The 18,368-nt window shown below is 44.6% G+C and overlaps 1 protein-coding gene across 1 annotated transcript in view; it reads right to left on the minus strand.

Annotated features, from left to right (window-relative positions):
- Window positions 1–18,368, minus strand: part of SREBF2 (sterol regulatory element binding transcription factor 2) — a 38,999-nt gene that overhangs the window by 12,588 nt on the left and 8,043 nt on the right. Inside the window, exons 4-13 of the mRNA XM_015427162.1 lie at window positions 15,958–16,182; window positions 15,572–15,686; window positions 15,140–15,321; window positions 13,560–13,752; window positions 6,231–6,412; window positions 4,296–4,569; window positions 3,750–3,919; window positions 3,146–3,314; window positions 2,476–2,596; window positions 1,168–1,277 (exon numbers count right to left, since the gene is read on the minus strand). Of these exons, the coding sequence (XP_015282648.1) occupies window positions 1,168–1,277; window positions 2,476–2,596; window positions 3,146–3,314; window positions 3,750–3,919; window positions 4,296–4,569; window positions 6,231–6,412; window positions 13,560–13,752; window positions 15,140–15,321; window positions 15,572–15,686; window positions 15,958–16,182 (1,741 nt within the window). The remainder of the gene's footprint in view (window positions 1–1,167; window positions 1,278–2,475; window positions 2,597–3,145; window positions 3,315–3,749; window positions 3,920–4,295; window positions 4,570–6,230; window positions 6,413–13,559; window positions 13,753–15,139; window positions 15,322–15,571; window positions 15,687–15,957; window positions 16,183–18,368) is intronic.

An 18,368-nucleotide genomic window follows, 5' to 3' on the forward strand; every position in this document is an offset into this window, starting at 1 on the left:
AGAGCCTGCACGTAAGATGGCAGGGTGTGCTGGGCTGGAGGCCACTCTGACAACCCCTTTTTATGAGGTTATCTTGGAGCACATCAGAAAATTATCATCCTCTAGAGCAGAACAACAAAGGAAGGCATCTATTGAAGCGCAGGCTGGCTGGCTGGCTGATGAAAAAGGTGAGAAGAAGAGTCATGGCCAAGCAGCTCTCTTCTATCCTGCTTCAGTAGTGGAGAAGGGACAGACATCATTTTTGTGAACAGAGTTCCTAATCAGAATTTACAAGACACATCAAATTCTCAGTTCAATTACCACCTCCCACAGCATGGCTTTTCTTTCTTTTATCACTTGTGTGCCCGTAGTGTGGTGGGTTTCCCCCCCTCCTTTTCCACTCATGTTTTGCTCTCTCTGGTGGTTGCTTTGATATTTCATTGCTGTATCTCTTGCTTATTTCCATGCCCTTTCAAAGTGCTTGGGAATAAACCAGTGATACTGAAGCAACCACTAGAGGAAGCAAAACACATGCAGAAAAGAGAGAAAAAACCATGCAATGCAGGCAACCAAGCAAGGAAATAACATGTGGAAAAGCCCCTTTAGGTGGAACATGGTTAGAGCATTCTCTAAGATTTTATCCAGAAAGACAGTCTTTTTGGACGAACACCCTGTCTCCATGGAGAAATTAAAACCTACTGAACTACCATTAGCCAAAGGGTCTAAATATTCCCCCCTAAAGGTCCCCACCTAACTGTTTCTCAGATCTAACTATGCAGGAAGTACAACTAATATAATGTCACACACTGGAATATGACAAGACACCCGAAAGACAAAAACTGACCCTCTGCAGTACACCCAAGAGGCTTCTCACTGGATATCATAGCTGCTCATTCCATTTCTGAACTGCCGTGAGAACTCATAAAGAGCATTACCTGGGAGCTCTTTCAGGCAAGAACAGCTATGATTTGATAGCACCTAGCAAGTAGTACAGCAATATATAAACAAGCAGGCACCACAACGCATTCCTCACACCTTAAATTCCTGCCGAAATATTAATATGTGCCATATTGTAAACCTGAGAAGCAAGATCATGGGGAATTTTTTTTGTTTTATAAATATTGAGCACTGACTGATCCAAGACACAAGGGCAAGGCTGATTCAAGACACAGGTCACAAGACATTTACCTGGGGCAGACTTCAATACAGAATTTCCTGTGAAAGGCGGTGTACCGCTTCCCAAAGAGTCCATGAAGGAGCCAAGTAACTTCAGATATTCCAAAGCATTAGCAAATTCACTGCAAACACAAGCAGAGGACATACATTTGCTAGTAAATCCAGTGCCACACACTCTACATTATATAACAGTTTAATACAGGTAACGTATCTAAAGATTTCATTGGCCAGGGCATACCAGTTTGCAGCAAGCCCTCTTTGCTTTCAGACCTTTTAAAACAGTCATGACTGTCACATTAAAGTTCCGGCATCACACTAATACTTCTCTATCTCCCCTTTCCTCAAACAAAGAAATAATTAACCAATGGACCTTGCTGCTCACAAAGATCCTGGTAATGGATACAAGCCCATAATACTTCAGGTAGTACCTGCTTAGAACATTATCTGCAAGTCAATTATAGATTGCATAGGGAAGCTGCTCTGGCACACATCCCAGCAATACTGCAGACTGGTTTAACCACAGTGCCTCTGTCATGCCACAAATGGCATCAAATGCAGGGTTTTCCACAACATGCTGCTCCTCCCTGAAAAAGTGGAATCTATACTATAATTAGGGATGGGCACGAACTGGCTCACAAACTAAAATTCCGTGATGAACTTTGGCCGGTTCATGGTTCACAAAGTGAAGTTCATGGCAGGTAAACCAGCATGAATTTTCCACAGACTTTCAAGCTGTTCATCACAGTTCATGAACAATTTCCAGAGAGACTGCCTCTGCTCGATCTAAATGTTTACCAAGCTTCAACACAACAGGGGGGTGGAACTTGGGGGACATGTAGAGGAGCATCCAGGGGAGATCACCTGTGTCTTTGATGTCTCTAGTTTGCACAGGATCCATTCTATGCCCTCCTGAATCTGTGCCTGTCAAAATGACAGCCTGCCATTTCCCCAGAAATGAGGGCACCTTATTGGGGGGGGAGACATAGTTCACACCCCACAGATCCAATTGTCACTAAACCTGGAGGGCAGGTAGAGGAGGGTCAGCCAGTGATCCCCTGAAAGTTTGGTGTGTCTAGCACACTAGGGGGCTACTGAGTCATGAACTGATTCGTTTAGCCCCTACAAGTTTGTGACAGTTCTTGGTTCGTGACCTGGGCACAACATGAACCAAACTGCATTTTCCCATTTGTGCCCATCCCTAACTACAATCTTTCCTTCAATGCTGGGTGCACAGAAACCAGCAGAGTAGACAAAAATTATTATCCAGAATCTACAGCTAATTCCTGAGAAAAGTGCCAGTAAGATAAGAAAGTGGCTTACCAGGGCTCTTCATCATCTGGCCCTGTAATCCCTCTGGGGACAGGCGGTTTCACAAGGGATTCAACAGCTCTCTCCAGCAGGTTCTCACAAAATGCTTGGTGCACCTGTGCAATGGGATCAGCTGCAGATGACAGAACAATCAGCGTGCTTTTTCCCCACAATCCCCCACAATAGAGAGAACAGCAGAAGGAAGCAGACCTAAAGATAAAACCACATGCCTGAGAGAAACTCCCATCAGGTAGTTTCAAATGTTGTATTCTTTCAAGATAGTTCTCTTTCTTCTCAAAGGATGTAAATCATAAGGCAAATGGCCCTTTGCAATGCCATCAAAGCTTATTGGTACAACACTACACTAGTTCTTAGTTTCAACAGTTTTCAAGCAAGAATGTATATAAAGTTGACAGCAGAGAATGTGCACCCAGGCAGCAGGGCTGCATAATAAATATGAAAGATCTTTACAGAGAAGATCAAGGATGATGCATTCACAAACCCACTCTGCATATTGAAGAATTTTAATAGTAACTGTACTCATTAGCTTATTTTAATTACTGTTTACCCACTGTATCATACCTATACTTTATTGTGATCTATGCAAACTGTAACTTGTGCTGGTCTACGACCGTTTTAATAAAGACTGATTGATCATGATTGATCCCACTCTGGATCTCACCTGAATTCCTCTGTGCACAGTACAGGCTCTCCTTGGCAGCAGCTTTCACTGTCCAGCTCCGCTCTACAAAAAACTTTTGTCCTAATGGATGACACAGCCAGCGCAGGGAGTCAGGGATGGCACTGCGCTCGGAACTGCACAAGCTCTGAGCCTGACTTAGGAAATAACTCTGGGAAGAAAGCAACAGCCATGATAAGAATGCTGCTGTGGAAAGTCATTTAAGTGGGTAATTCAGAAGCAACTGTAATCACAGATAAAACTAATCACCATGTCAAGAGGCACTTCTATTTACATGCAGTACCAAAAACTCAGTTTAAATACATCACAGTATTTCTTCCTTTGGAGAAATACACTCATTGGAAAAGACCCTGATGCTGGGAAAGATTGAAGGTAAAAGAAGAAGGGGACAGCAAAGGATGAGATGGTTAGACAGAGTTATTGATGCAACGAACATGAAGTTGAGCACACTCTGGGGGATGGCGGAGGACAGGAGGGCCTGGTGTGATGTGGTCCATGGGGTCGCGAAGAGTCGGACTCGACAGTGTGACTGAACAACATTTCTTCTATTCCAATTCTGCTAGGATGCGCTAGGAAATTAACTCACCGCCAAAAAGCCCAGCTTGCCGCCACAGCGGGTCTTCAGGCCAACTGCAGCAGTCAGGTGAATCTCTGCCAATGTGCTTGGTGGAATCTTCTCCTCAGCACATTCCGCCAGATTAACAGCACATAGTGCCATGTGCAATCCTGAGTAGGCTGAGCTGCATGGAAGCTTACCTGTATCAGAAGAACAAGGAAGGGGGGAAAATGAGTCATCTCCTTTATCAGGCTTTATCACCTCCTTGTATCATGCCCTGGCTCTTGCTGTGCAATTCATGCAGAGGAAGGCATCACAATGCCTTCCTATGTAGAACCTGCATTTAGAACCACAAACCAGTTTTTGAACTTATTATGCCAAGAGGTCTCCAAGAGCTGTATACCAGGCACTCTCATCCAGACCTGGTGGGAAATTAAGCCCCATTTCACCAAATGTATCATCAAACTAGACAGAAGAGCATCCTGCAGGTTTCAGGACTTTAAGATATCAGCGGAACAGAAAGTAAATAGGCCATCTAAGGTGACAATACCAGAAGCCCCCACCATCCTCCCTTACCGGTTATATGGAGCTGATGGAGCTTATGATACGCTAGAGCCGCATCACGTGCACTTGTCTTGGCTTCATCCTCAAAACCCACAGGAGCCTCTGTTGTTCGCCTCTGCCGTGATGTTCTTTTCAGCAACCACCGCACCAATCCCAGCTTTTGGAGACTGTATCGGATCACGTTCCAGGACAGGCCACAGGCCAAATCCAAACGAGAGGCAGGTAGTGCTCGGCCCAGGGCTGACAGGCATATCTGCAAATTGGACGCAGCGGCAGCAAAGTCTCCCTAGAGAGGAAAATAACCAGGAAAGTTGAAGGTTCAACTGAGATACCTTTTTCATCAAGTTAAGACAATCTCCTCACCCAGAGTAATTTCTTTCCAGTGTGAATCAAAGGGGCTGGGGCTCACTGGTAGATAGGGTTGCCAGCTCCAGGTTAGGAAATACCCAGGGATGTTGGGGTGGAGCCTGAATGGGGTGGGACTTGGGTAGGGGAGGGACTTGGGGTATAATGCCATAGAGCCCATCTTCCAAAGCTGCCATTTTCTCTGGGTGAACTGATCCCTATCACATGGACATTTAGACCATCTGGGGTTAAAGTTTTAAGGGCATGGATCCAAAACAATTCTCTGGTTTTCAAGTGCTGAGTCATCTGCAGATTGTTGCAAGGTCAAACATACTCCAGAGTGAAGAAAGAGAAGTCTCTATCACTGCGTCCAGCTGTAAAAAAGTGATTGGTGAGGGGAGCGTTATTTCTTCTTCATCTGATGCAACTTCTGTGTTCTGTGATCCTAATCTTTATGGGCCTTGAAGTGCAACTTATGTACATTTTTTCACATTTACAGATGATGTCATAGATAAGACCCTTTGAGTTACAGTTAAAAAATGATCTAATACAATACTTTTTCAGCTTAGCTATCTAAATGAACAGGTGCATTGGTGTGTGGTATGATTTTTGACAGTTTAACATCTAATCTGGAATTTGTATTGTTTTGTAGTTTTAAATGTTTTGTAGTTTCAAATGTTATGCTGTATGTGGGATGTGCAATCACGTGACTATTTCAAGGCATTCCACAAGGATTGCATCATCTTTCACCTGGTATAAAGCTCCAGCACTTTAGTCTATCAGCACTGCTCTTTGCTAAAGGGACAATTTCACTGAGGATGCTTTGGCTAAACAATCAATGGAAGGCATTTTCTGGACCAGAAGTAACAAAATAATTTTATTTATTAATTACTTTTTGAATTAAGTTTCAATATTGTAGATTGCATTGCTTTATACATTTTTTCGTTTCTAGATTATCATCAGTGAAATATCATTTGGCATGTGATTGCATCTTTGGAGGCCTCATTTATACTTTTATTCTGTGCCTAGTGGTTTCACTTTGGAAGTAAGTCAATATATTTTTTAGTAGAATGTAGGTATTATTTATGTATTCGTTTTATTATATGTATTTAATTTCACACTTTTAATTTTTTTACAGCAATTCTTTTCTGATCCATCTTGTATCCATGTTGCATAGTTGTATGATTGTACTGTATTATGATATAAGCCAATTTGTTCCTCATTGTGTTTGACCTCTGAAGAAGGCCTATACAGGCCTAAACGTGTCAGGTCAAGTCCATTGGCCCTTGTGTGTAAGATTTTGGTATTTTTACATGAGGTGTGATTGCGCCCTTATTTGTTTTTTAATTATTTGCTAATAAATACATGTATTTTTCTATATTATATACATTAAATTTTTATTGTTGGCCCTCTACTTTGTTTGACTTACCTTTTCTGGTAGCTAGGGTATGGTACCACTGCATGGCAGCTCCAGGAGCCTACTGGCCAGTCTGGGGCACTGGTGCTCAAGCACATGTTTGTTTGGCTGTGTCTAATATCATTCCAGAAGGTTAACGGTGGAGAGACTAAGATGCTGTCTTCTGAAGTACAGGACTTCCTTACCTTGGCCAAGTCCAGGTCCGCCTGTTTCCGGTGTCTCCAAAAGGTCACAGAGGAACGGGAGTGCAGCCGAGTCACTGGCTCTCCGTGCACTAGCAGTTTTATGAATACACTCAGGACAATGACACCATTGACAAGCCACAGAATCAGAGTAGGCATCATCCAGCCAAACCAGCCGCCAGCGCCTAATGCACAGGGGAGAGGTGGAAGTGCCAAGAGAAGTGCAAATTAGAGAACAAATTACATGAATGACACTGAATGCCCAAAGAAGATGGAGGGGAGGGGAAGAAGACAACCCCAAAATCACCACTTAGAGCAAACAAGTGGCTGGCCACTAGCAACCCTCCCCCATCCCCCTTACATCACCTCTCTTTTAAGCCAAAAGGGACCACAATTGTTCAAATCATTATTGTGGATTTCTCTTCTTATTCTGGTCTGGTTGATGAGTTTGAAATTTGAGTGTTTTTCTCTGCATCTTCAGGAAGAACAACAAACATATGCAGTATGCTCATTTAGAAGGCAATAAACATACGAGGCTAGGCAACATTAAGCCTGCACACAATTAAGTGAGAATTATGATATGGATGTTGCCCTCGTACTATGGAACTATGATGGCTGTCCTCAGAGGAAGATTTTTTTGCTCAGACTGCTGAAGATCCACTAAAATTAACTCACTGTAAAGCCAAGTTAATCTTTTAGGAACTCCATTTTTTTAGCTTCTCTGAACTGCAGAAGTATTAAAAGAAATAGATTTAAAAAGAACACTTTAATAAAGCTCACAACAAATTAAAAGGCTCATGACAAAGATCTCATTACTGGGGAATGCAGAATAAAAACCACCTTCTCAACACCCCATTGTAAAATATACATTTGTTGTGCGTGCCACCCCAGTGTTTCTTTCACGGTTACTCAAAAAAACAGGTTGCTTACCTGTAACTGAGGAACTTCGAGTGGTCATCTGTGCATTCACACCTCTGGGATATAGTGCGCCTGCACCGACCCCAATCGGTACAATGGAAAGCAAAAGGAATTTTTGCACCCGCTCCTCGGTCATGTGCCGGGCTCCACTGCACATGACCGGGGGGGGGGGACAATCCCGCCAGTTCCTTCTGACCACTGCCCTCAGTCTCCAAAGAAAGCAAAGAAGGACCAAAAGCAGAAGGGAAGGAGGGCGGGTGGTGTGAATGCACAGATGACCACTCGAAGATCCTCAGTTACAGGTAAGCAACCTGTTTATCTTCTTCGTGGTCTCTGTGCATCACACCTCTGGGAGACTGAAAAGCAATGCCCAACTACCTGGAAGAGGGAGCTGAGGTCCTAAATCTGCACTGCCTGCAACACCGCTCATCCCACAATTGAACGCTGATGAAGACGAAAGAGGGCAAAGTGCCTCACAAGCGTGTGAGGCGTGGCCCAAGTAGCTGCGTTGCAGATATCTTCCAACGACGCACCTCGCAGGAAAGCTGTGGATGCTGCCACTGCCCGGGTAGAGTGTGCCCGTAGCAGACCCGGGAGCGACTTCTTGGTTAGCATATAGCACAACTTAATAGTCTCCACAATCCACTTGGATAGACGTTGGGGCGACAGCTTCTTCCCTTGAGAGGGTGGAGCATGAGAGACAAACAAGGCTGGAGATTTCCGAAAAGGCCGTGCTCGATTTAGGTAAAAGAGTAAAGCTCTTTTGACATCGAACAAATGAAAATGGCGTTCTTCCTCCGTTGAGGGAGAAGGAGACGGAAAGAACACTGGAAGAACAATGTCCGCTTGTAGGTGAAACTCAGAAACAACTTTCGGCAGGAAAGAAACATCTGGAGCCAACGTGACCCCATTATGACAAAAACTCAAATAAGGTGGGTCACACTGGAGTGTCGATAACTCGCCCATCCTCCTAGTGGAGGTGACCGCGACTAAAAAGGCTGTCTTCCACGACAAAAGCTGTAGACTACAAGTAGCCATCGGTTCAAATGGTTTGTCCATGAGCCTTGCAAGCACCATGGGTAGATCCCACACTGATGGGGGTCCACGTGACGAGGGGAAAAGGTGAGTCAGACCTTTAAGAAACTTCTTGGTCTGGGGGTGAGAGAAGACGGAGTGACCGTCAATCATAGGGTGACTGGCCGAAATTGCAGCTAAATAGACCTTCAGCGAGGCACAACTGAGTCCTAGGTCTACACGAGACAATAAGAACCCAAAGATTGCCATCAGGTCAGATAGTGGTGGTGGCAATCCTAACAAGGTAAGGTAAGACAAGAATTTCTTCCACTTCCCAGCGTAAGAAACTCAGGTAGACGGTCTGCGACAGTTCAATAGGACGTGATCTATCCTGTCTCTGACCAATCGAAAAGGATCCTCCAGATCGTGAGCTTGAGACGCTTCACATCGTGATGCAGAATCCGGCCCTTCTGTACGAGAAGGAGATCTGCGGCTGGAGGAAGGTGAACGAAGGAGCCCTTGGATAGGTGGAGCAGAGTGGAGAACCAATGTTGTGGGGCCACCACGGTGTCACTAAGAGACAGCGTGCTTTTTTCCTGCATCAACTTGACCAGCACCCTGGGTATTAGAGGAATCGGAGGAAAAAGGAACACATGAAGACATGACCACGGGGCTAGAAGATCGTCTCCCAGAGATAGGGGATCTATCCCCGCTCTGGAGCAGAACAGACGACATTTTCTGTTGCTGCATGTTGCAAACACGTCCACCTCTGGATGGCCCCAAAGGCGAAAGATTGGGAGAAGATAAATCCAGTTGAGCTCCCACTCATGCTCCGCAGCCTCTCCTCTGCTCAAGAAGTCTGCTTGGACGTTCAGTGTTCCTGGCAGATGAGTGGCCCTTAGGAACGTGTTCCATGATTGACACTCGACCCATAGTTCTATGGCTAGGCGACATAGCCCCCGGGAGATCGTACCTCCCTGTCTGTTGATATAACACAGGGCTGTGGTGTTGTCTGTCAGAACTGTAACCACTTGCTCGATCACTAGGTGTCGGAAAGACCTGAGTGCGTACAGCACTGCCAGGAGTTCCAGGAAATTTATATGATTGTGTGCTACGTGGGACTCCCAACGAGCCCTCACACAAAGACCTTTGAGATGCGTGCCCCATCCCCAGAGGGACGCATCTGTAGTCAGCATGAGTGTTGACATGGGTGGATGGAATGGGGCTCCTGCTAGGAGAGTCACAGGTTCTGTCCACCAAAGCTGAGAGCCCAAAACGGATGGTGGGAAGACAAGACAAAGAAATTGAAAATGACTCTGTGGGCGAAACCTGCGTACGAACCACAGCTGCAGAGGTCTCATGTGCAGTCTGGCAAAAACAATGACGTTGATGGTGGCAGCCATCAGAACCAACAGCTGCTGGATTCGCTTTGCCGTAGCATGTCCAGACTTCCGGAATAGAGTCACTAGATCGACAATGTCCCTTGCTCTCTGAGGAGAAAAACCTTGCAAACGACAGAGTCTAGGATAGCTCCTATAAACTGCACTCTTTTGGTGGGGAGTAGCATTGACTTTTTTAGATTTACCTGGATGCCTAAGGACATCAGGACTGTCAATGTTAGGTTTACATTCGTGAGCAGGGATGCTTCTGAATCTGCTACCAACAACCAATCGTCTATATAGGGAAATATCTGCACGCCCCTTAGACGGAGGTGTGCCACCATAACCTTTGTGAAGACCCGAGGGGCCGTGGATAATCCGAACTGGAGGGCTTTGAATTGGAAATGCCAGTTGCCTACCTCAAATCGAAGGAAACGGTGGTGGGTAGGGTGGATAAAAACGTGGAAGTAAGCATCCTTGAGGTCCAACATAACCATCCACCTCCCTGGATTGAGGAGCGGAAGGATGGCCTGTAGCGTTGTCATTCTGAACTTCTTATGTATGATGAAAGAGTTCAGGTTCCTGAGGTCCAGAATGGGTCGGGGGCCTCCATCCCTTTTCGGTACCATAAAGTAACGGGAGTAGAAGCCCATTACGTGCTGTGCTGATGGTACCGGCTCTATGGCAGCCTTGCTTAGGAGAGTTTGAACCTCTTCTAGGAGGACTGCAGAAGGTGGTGTGACAACGACGTGGGAGGTGGAATTTGGGAAAACTCTATTAGGTATCCCATTTTTATTATTGAGAGGACCCACTGGTCTGTCGTAATGGATTCCCAGATCGACAGGTAAGGAGATAAGCATGTAAGGAGTTGGGAGAGGAGGTGCGAGTCAAAGACTCTGTTTAGTGTTCTTAGCAGTTTTGGGTCTAGATAGAGAGGTAGACAAAAACTTGGGTTTTCCACCGTAGGAACGGGGTGGACGACTTGGGGACCTTTGCCAATGTGGCTCGGAAGAGGATTTAGACGATGGTCTACTTGACCATTGTTTCGACCATGTTTTCCCTTTATGCGGTTTAGTAGGAGGTGCAACCCCTAAACTGTGAGAAGCCTTGATACTTTTGTCAAGCTCCTGAAGTACCGCATCCGTGGTGGAGCTAAAAAGTCCATCACTTTCAAATGGAAGGTCCTCTACAGTGGCCTTAGTTTCTGGCTGTAAGGCGGAGGAACGTAACCATGCGTATCTGCATAAGGCGACTGCAGAAGTGAGAGTCTTTGCTGCTGTATCCAGTGAGTGCTTGGATACGTTAAGTTGATCGGAGGGATGAAATAAATTCTGACATTTGTTCCCAGAGGGAATACTGATAATGCCCATGCAGGCTGCATAATTGGAGGGTTTGATACCCAGAGCTCTGGCAGTATAAACTTTTCTGCCTAAAGAGTCAATTTTCCGTCCCTCTTTATCCGGAGGTGTAGAATGAGTACTCTTGCCCTTGGTTGAGGACGTAACCACTAATGAATTAGGCTTTGGATGAATGAAAAGGAATTCTGCCCCAGATTCTTGAATCTTATACAGATGATCCAACCTCTTGTTGGAGATTGATATCGAGGAAGGATGAGCCCAGGGGGCTTTTGCTGTTTGCAAAAGTACCGACGTCATGGGAAGGGCAACTGCTGTCGAAGTGTTCATTTGTACTATATCGAAGACTGAGTCCGTGACGGTCGGTAGAGGCTGGATGGTAGGCAAAGCTAGTGTATGAGCCATACTTTTAATAAAATCCCCATAGGGTTTAACGTCCTCCGACGGTGAAATAGGGAGCTCAACCTCGACTTGTTGCTGCGGGGATGCTTCTATCGGTGGATGGGGACTGTCCTCATCCAGGTAAGAGCTGGGGGAGCTGGATGGGTTTGAGGGTTCGGAGAACGACGTTTGGAGGATCGGCATCGAAGGCCTAAGTTCCGACTGATCTATAGGAGTTTAAGTGCCGATGGCTGAAGACCTGGATCTTTAGTTATCGGTCTTGATTGGGAAGGTTTAATGAATTCTGGTGCCGGGTAGGGATCACGGTACCGAGAAATTCTGGACGAGGAAGACTGGCGATCCCACTCCATGGATGAACAAGGGAGCCATGGCATCGACCCTGAAAAGGGGAAAGCTCCATATAAATATTGCCATTGGCGCTGATCCCATGACGTGGGCGGAATCGGCGTCGGAGATCTATCTTGCTCATCGGGGATGAATGGAGGTGAAGGGACGACATTATGTGTCCTTCGATCTCGTTGCAGGTTCTCGACATCGGGTGATCAAGGAACCTGAGTCAAGTCCAGCTCCTGGTCAGAGTCAAGGGACTGGATGGGGCGTAGCGAAGGTGACCGAAGTGCACTTTGTGGCTGCCCTCGGCTTGTTGAATCAAGCGAAGCGGCTACGCGAGAGCCTTTCTTGTGCTTTTTAAGCTTGATAAGCCGAATGTCCTTGCCCTCCTTATGTCTTTTAGGAGGAGTATGGGCTTCGGACTGTTGTGCCTGAATCAGGTGTTTCAGCACCGATTTTACGGCATCGATGGAGGTCGATGTTAAAGACATGGCGATTGTCGCTCCCTACGCTGCCGTCAACATCGATGCATGTCCAGACGTCTCCTGAGATGATGGTGCCACTGGAGAGAGTGCGGCTTCCATCAGTGCCAGTTGCAGTCTAGCAGCCCTATTTTTCCTGGTCTGCTTGGAGAACTTGGAACAATGGGCGCAAGAGGCAACTCGGTGCAATTCCCCCAAGTATAAAAGGCAAAGAGAATGTCCATCTGGGGGGGTGACCTTACTGCTGCATTCCAAGCACCGTTTAAAGAAACCCCACTGAACGGCCATAGGCCGGGGGAAGGGATAGTAGAAATAAAGTCCAACAAAGTACTATCTAACTGAAAAACTTTCCTAACTAAACTTTTTTTTTTTTTTTTTTTTAACTTTAGACTTGATATCCCCCCCTAACCCCCGGGGGGGGGGGTCCTCTGGGCGGTTCACATATTTTGCGTTCTAAGAACTGTACTCCTAACTTGGCCCACATCTAATGTTGGGGGTGGGACTGCCTACCAGCACCCTTGGTGGTGGGATCTTTGATGGTTTCTTCTGGCTGCTGGCCCGGCTTGGTGTCTAGCTCAATCTCTTTCCTGGCGGCTGGATCGACACGGTGTCCTCTAGGTCTTCCTGGTTGCTGGCTCTGCATGGCGTCCTTCAAGGCCTCTGATGTTTCCACGGCAACCACCGGCAGGATCGCGCAGGCACACGGCTCGTGTGCGCTTCCCGCCCCGGCTCCATCCATCAGGCACCGCCGTGCCTGCGTCACACGCCGTCGCCGTTGCCCGATGTTTTTCCCTTCTGGCCACCAGGGATTGCTCCATCTCCGCCAGCACTTGCCGCCGCCGACACCGCGCCGCCATCCATGCCGTCCGCGTCGCCACCACACGTCCTCATCAGAGGTGGGTGCCCCCTACCCTTCTAAGTGTAGGTACCCATTTGTCTACTCGCATTGTTGGTGTTTAATTGCTTTCGAGCCGCTGGGTTGGCAGGAGCTGGGACAAGGGTCGGGAGCTCACTCCGGCCACGGTGGTATTTGAACAGCCGCAATGGCTGCTCCTGGTTGTTAAAGCAGGTGTTTTATCACCTGCGCCACCACTCCCTTGAATGAAACAAGGCCAAAAGGCCCAAAAAAGCATAGTTTTACCGACCGAAGCGGAGAGAGTCCTACCAACGCGGCAGTCAGAAGAGAACTGGTGGGATTGTCATGCCCCTCCCTTGGTCATGCGCAGTGGAGCCTGGCACGTGACCAGGGAGAAGGCACGAAAATTCCTTTTACTTTCCATTGTACCAATCAGAGTCGACACAGGCGCACTATATTCCAGAGGTGTGATGCACAGAGACCACGAAGAAGATTGTCACTTTCCACTGTTGTGTTTAATTCCTAAAGGACACAAAACACTCCAAGCAAGCAACACGGAAATCCAGGCAAATACATCAGCATACTTCTGACATTACCTGAACCTATTGTCAGCATGCTCCTCCCAGAGCCATGATGTACAGGACTGTCAGAATCAGCTGTCCTTTGGCCTTCTAGGAGAGATGTTAGTGGGTTGAAGGACAGGCAGAGGAATGTGAGAGCACAAAGCAGCATCCGTGATCGGTCAACCATTCCAAGGGCAACAGGCGGAGAGTCCGGTTCATCTTTAACCTAAATCATTAAGAGTGAGGGACAGGGACAGAGAAACGTTTGAGAAAAAGGTCTGAAGCATGTCGTAAGAGCAGTGAAGATAATGCAAGCCTGCCTAATCGCCACTGCTCTACTCTGCAGGCCCACATTAACTGAGGTGGGATGGTGGGCTGTAGGCCTCAGACTTTGGGATTTCCAGCTCTAGAAAAAGCATCTGCATCACCCCTTGCTTTTGGAGATCTGTTAAAACTTTTACTCAAGATGATATTTTGAGGTTGACTGGAAATGATCGCCTGATATGAAGTTTGTCCCCTTGCTTTTTCTGATTTTTATTGTTGATTACTGGTTTTTAAGGTTGACTGCTGTTATACTATGGCTATTAGATCCAGTTGGTCAGCTGTGTTGGTCTGAAGCAGTAGAACAAATGTAGAGTCCAATGGCACCTTTAAGACCAACAAAGATTTATTCAAGGTATGAGCTTTCAGGTGATAAGTGTGCATGCACATGAAAGCTCATACCTTGAACAAAACTTTGCTGGTCTTAAAGGTGCCACTGGACTCTACATTTGTTCTACACTTTCCACTGTGTGCATCTTAGCGCTATTTTTAGTTTTTTAAATGTTTGTATTATTGGTCTTTAAACCTTTCACTTGTAAGCTACCTTAAGTGCTATTGTAGTTTAAAGGCAAGTTAGAAACTGTGTAAATAAATTATTCCCAGACCTACTATGAATTTAAATAATGAATTCAAAATAGGGTAAAAAAAATTCCTGCAGTGCTTCTGTAGTTTAATTTTACAGATGCATCCCCAGTGGTAAAAGGGAGGTAACACAATATAGAACAGCAGTGTTAAATTTCGCAACGTAAGCATTTCTATTCCACTACATGGTGAACTTGTCATAATTTAACAATATTACTACCCACATTTAATTTCCTACCTGATGTTAGCCTCTGATGTCATCACTATCGTCCTGAGTGATAACCAGCCAGCGTGTGAGCTACGGGTACTACTAAACCTGAATTAAGCCTCTACATTGCACAAATAATGATTCTTCGTTCTCTTCTTGTACAAGAGAAAATGGGGGCAGGAAAGAGATGGTCAAGTAAGCTCACCCTCTGGTCTTTTAAAATTAAAATGGCTGTGGGACATGGGGTTTTTTATTACATCTTGGTACAGGACTTAGCAGAACAAGAGCCTAAGCCTGGAGGCTGTGACAATGTTGTGAACTGATTTTATCTCTGGCTTTTACACTTTCTTACAAGAGCAGTCCACTATAGCATTTTAATGCCAGATACACAAATAGGTGTCCTCAGCTAGCATTCACTCCACCACACAAATTTCTAACCTCAAGTGACTAGCAACCGCTATATCCACTTTTCAGTACAGGCTACTTTAGGAATATTAACTACCTTTGCATCATCCAGCAATGGGCTTCCTGGCTCTGAATCAATTGAATAAGGAGAAAATCCTGCTTGTGACCCTGAATCAGAGGCTGGAGGAGACATCAGCAGAGCATTTTGGTTGAAGTCATCTATCTTCAGGTCCACATCGTTATCCACCAGACTGCTTAGGTCAAAACCCTTCAATAGCTCTGTAAAGAACACAGATTGCCAAGTTTAACTATTTGGAGTCACAGTGCTGCTTACCATTCAAGCCTTTTTATGCTCTCCTCTCCTCAGTTCTACATTTGCTAACAGAAAAACCAGTTAATAAATTACATTAAAAAGCACAAAGAGACCCCGCTTGCGGGGAGGGCGGGGTAAAAATGCCTAAATAAATAAAATAAATAAATAAAAAGCACATAAAGAACCATCCGGTCAATGCCTGTCCCAAGCACTTACTGTTTTTCTGGTTAGCCAATTTCAAGACCATGTTCTCCTGTCGCAGCTTGTGGTTGACTTGTTGTAGGTATTTAATGTAGTCTATGGCCTTCCTCAGTACCCCAGACTTGTGCATCTGCCAAGAATTAACATGCATGTAAGAAAGCACATCATCAACAAACACTAATATAGCAAGATAGCAAAGACTCTCCTACACGTGAGGAAAATGCCCCCAAAATTAATTTCAAAGGTGTTCGTCATGCATTGCAGGACACCAAAATCCTGTTTCCCTCCTAGGAATACCTGATGAGCTAGAATTATTTGCCTACCAATGAGGTTGCCAACTAAAAGAGTGGGCATGAAATTACAGCTGTCTTCCTGCCACTAAATCATTAGGCAACTCTTACCTTGGCATCTGTTCCCATGACTAGATCCTTCAGTTCAATAATCTTGTCATTGATGGAGGATCGATACCGCTTCTCAATAATGTTATGGGTTGTTCGTCTCTCGCCTTCCTTTGGTGGTTCTGGTTGCTTGGCACCACCAGGCACTTGCTTGATGGGCATCTTCTCTTGCCCTCCCATCATCATGGGCATGGTAGTCAAAATGGTCCCATTGCTACCAACTAAGGTCTAAAAACACAACAGCAATGATCACTGTAGAGATTAATTTTATCATTCAAAGCTCAAAGTAACCTCAAAAGAATCCAAACTATAAAATTTTAACCAGGTGGTATCTTACCCCATTGAAATTGCACAAAATAAATTCCTCAAAGTCTCCTTTATGCTGGAAAAATTGTGGGAAAGTTTGTTCATATATTCACTGTTGGTGGGAGTGCCCATTGGTACAGACATTTTGGCAAAAGGTGTTGTTAGAAATCGAAAGTTTAACAGGACACAAGATCCCTATGAAACCTGAAATTATACTTTTAAATTGTTGGAAAGACATACCAATACCACAGTACAGTAAAGAACTGCTCACCCTTTTATTGTCAGCGGCTAAGTCAATGCTTGCCCTACATTGGAAAGATATGCGCCCCCTGAGTATGGGCTCTTGGTTCTCCAATATTTGGAACCATCTTCTGATGGACAAAATAACAGATAAGATTTCCTCTTATGAATCTACAAAGTTAATTAATACATTTTATGGGAGATGGCATCCAATTTTGGAGCATTTGGAATATATCCTAGGGCAAATAAATACATCTCAGCAATCTCAATATTATTCCTATATACGCAAAGACTGGGTTTTATAATATAGTATAGTAGTTATTGATGACTAGTATAGCTACCTTGATTATCTGTTAAGAAATAAACTATTTGACAAAGCTACCTTATTTTGGTAATACTAAGAATTGTACAAGGATCTGGTCATAAGTTTAAAAGTTTTACATGTTATTATACGAGTTTGTTACATTTCTAAAAATTTGTTTATTTTCTGAAAAATTTAATAACATATTATTTTAAAAAGAAAGAATCCAAGCCAATCAAGAGATTAAAATAATGTATTACATCCTCAAATAAAAGGACTTATTGTACAATCACTCTTAGTAATGTAAGTATCCTTAATTTAGTAGCAGAGCACCTGCTTTGCACCCACAAGGTCCCAGAATCAATCCTTGGCATCTCCTGTTAAAGGATCAGGATGCAAAGCAGGGCAATACCCTTGGGCCTTAGAGAACCACTGCCAGTCAGAGTACACAGTCCTGAGCTAGACAAAACAATGGTCCAATTAAGTAAAAGGCAACTTCATGTATTCCTAAGGATTTCCTAAGGATCATTATTAGACATTTTCATGGAGTAATTATACTGTAAAAATGGCTGATACTTGAGTTGCTCTGGCCCTCACCAATAGGTATTAAGGAGGACGGACAGAGGCTTTTGTTTCCAGGATTGATATGTTCAAGATTAATGGTTGTTGCTTCAGGTTTAAAAGGAACAAGAGAGCAAGGCTTTTCCTGGCTCAAAGAAACCTTTGTAATGGTATTTACATCTTCTTTCTTTCTCTTTCATCCTGAAATAAAATATTTATTGAAGCTGGAAAAGGGAACAAATATAAGAACAACCCAAGTGTTTCTACAGCATCAAATGTACCATCTTCTACTGCATGAAACCAAAATTATGATAATTTCCATACAGCCTATCCTTCCAATGCAATTAACCGTTTCCATTCAAGAGACTGGGGTGAAGCCAAGATGCTGGCACCATAATGGATGCTCAGCTTGCTCCTTCTGTGGTCTGGTTAAGTACAACCCACTCCCTTCCTTAAACACACAGCCCTTTTATTTGTCAGCACGCTAACATCATCACAAGTAGACAATGCAAGTTATTGTGGAACTTGGGCCTAAAAGTTACCTTCCCCTACACTATATTTGCCTGAATCCACTGGATATTTAAGCTGTACAGAAGTCTTCTTTTTTTTTTTGCCACCTTTAGATTTTAAGTACACTTTGATCCACAGGGATAAAATAAGATAATATCACAGGGTCACATCTCTGTCTTGCAAGGGTTTAAGAAAGATACACAGGGCTTTGGCTCTCCAGACAGCCAAGACAGAAAAAGTTGCCTAGTTAGCCTTGATGGAACAACTCAGCATGCAGACAATCTGCTGAAGTCACGGGACCTACTTTGTAACAAATGTGCAAACCGCTTAGCTTCTCTCTTCTCACTCTAATGATACATGTTTCCTAGTGAGTCACACTGAAGAAAATTAAGCAATATATATGCACCTATCTATAGGTTTTTATTTGTAAAAAAAATCCCTGATTTTGATAGCGATTTATGCCTTCTTGCAATTCTCACGTTCACTTTTAAAATAT

Source organism: Gekko japonicus, unplaced genomic scaffold (assembly GCF_001447785.1).
Source record: "Gekko japonicus isolate JY-2015 unplaced genomic scaffold, Gekko_japonicus_V1.1 scaffold660, whole genome shotgun sequence".
Lineage (NCBI taxonomy): Eukaryota > Metazoa > Chordata > Lepidosauria > Squamata > Gekkonidae > Gekko > Gekko japonicus.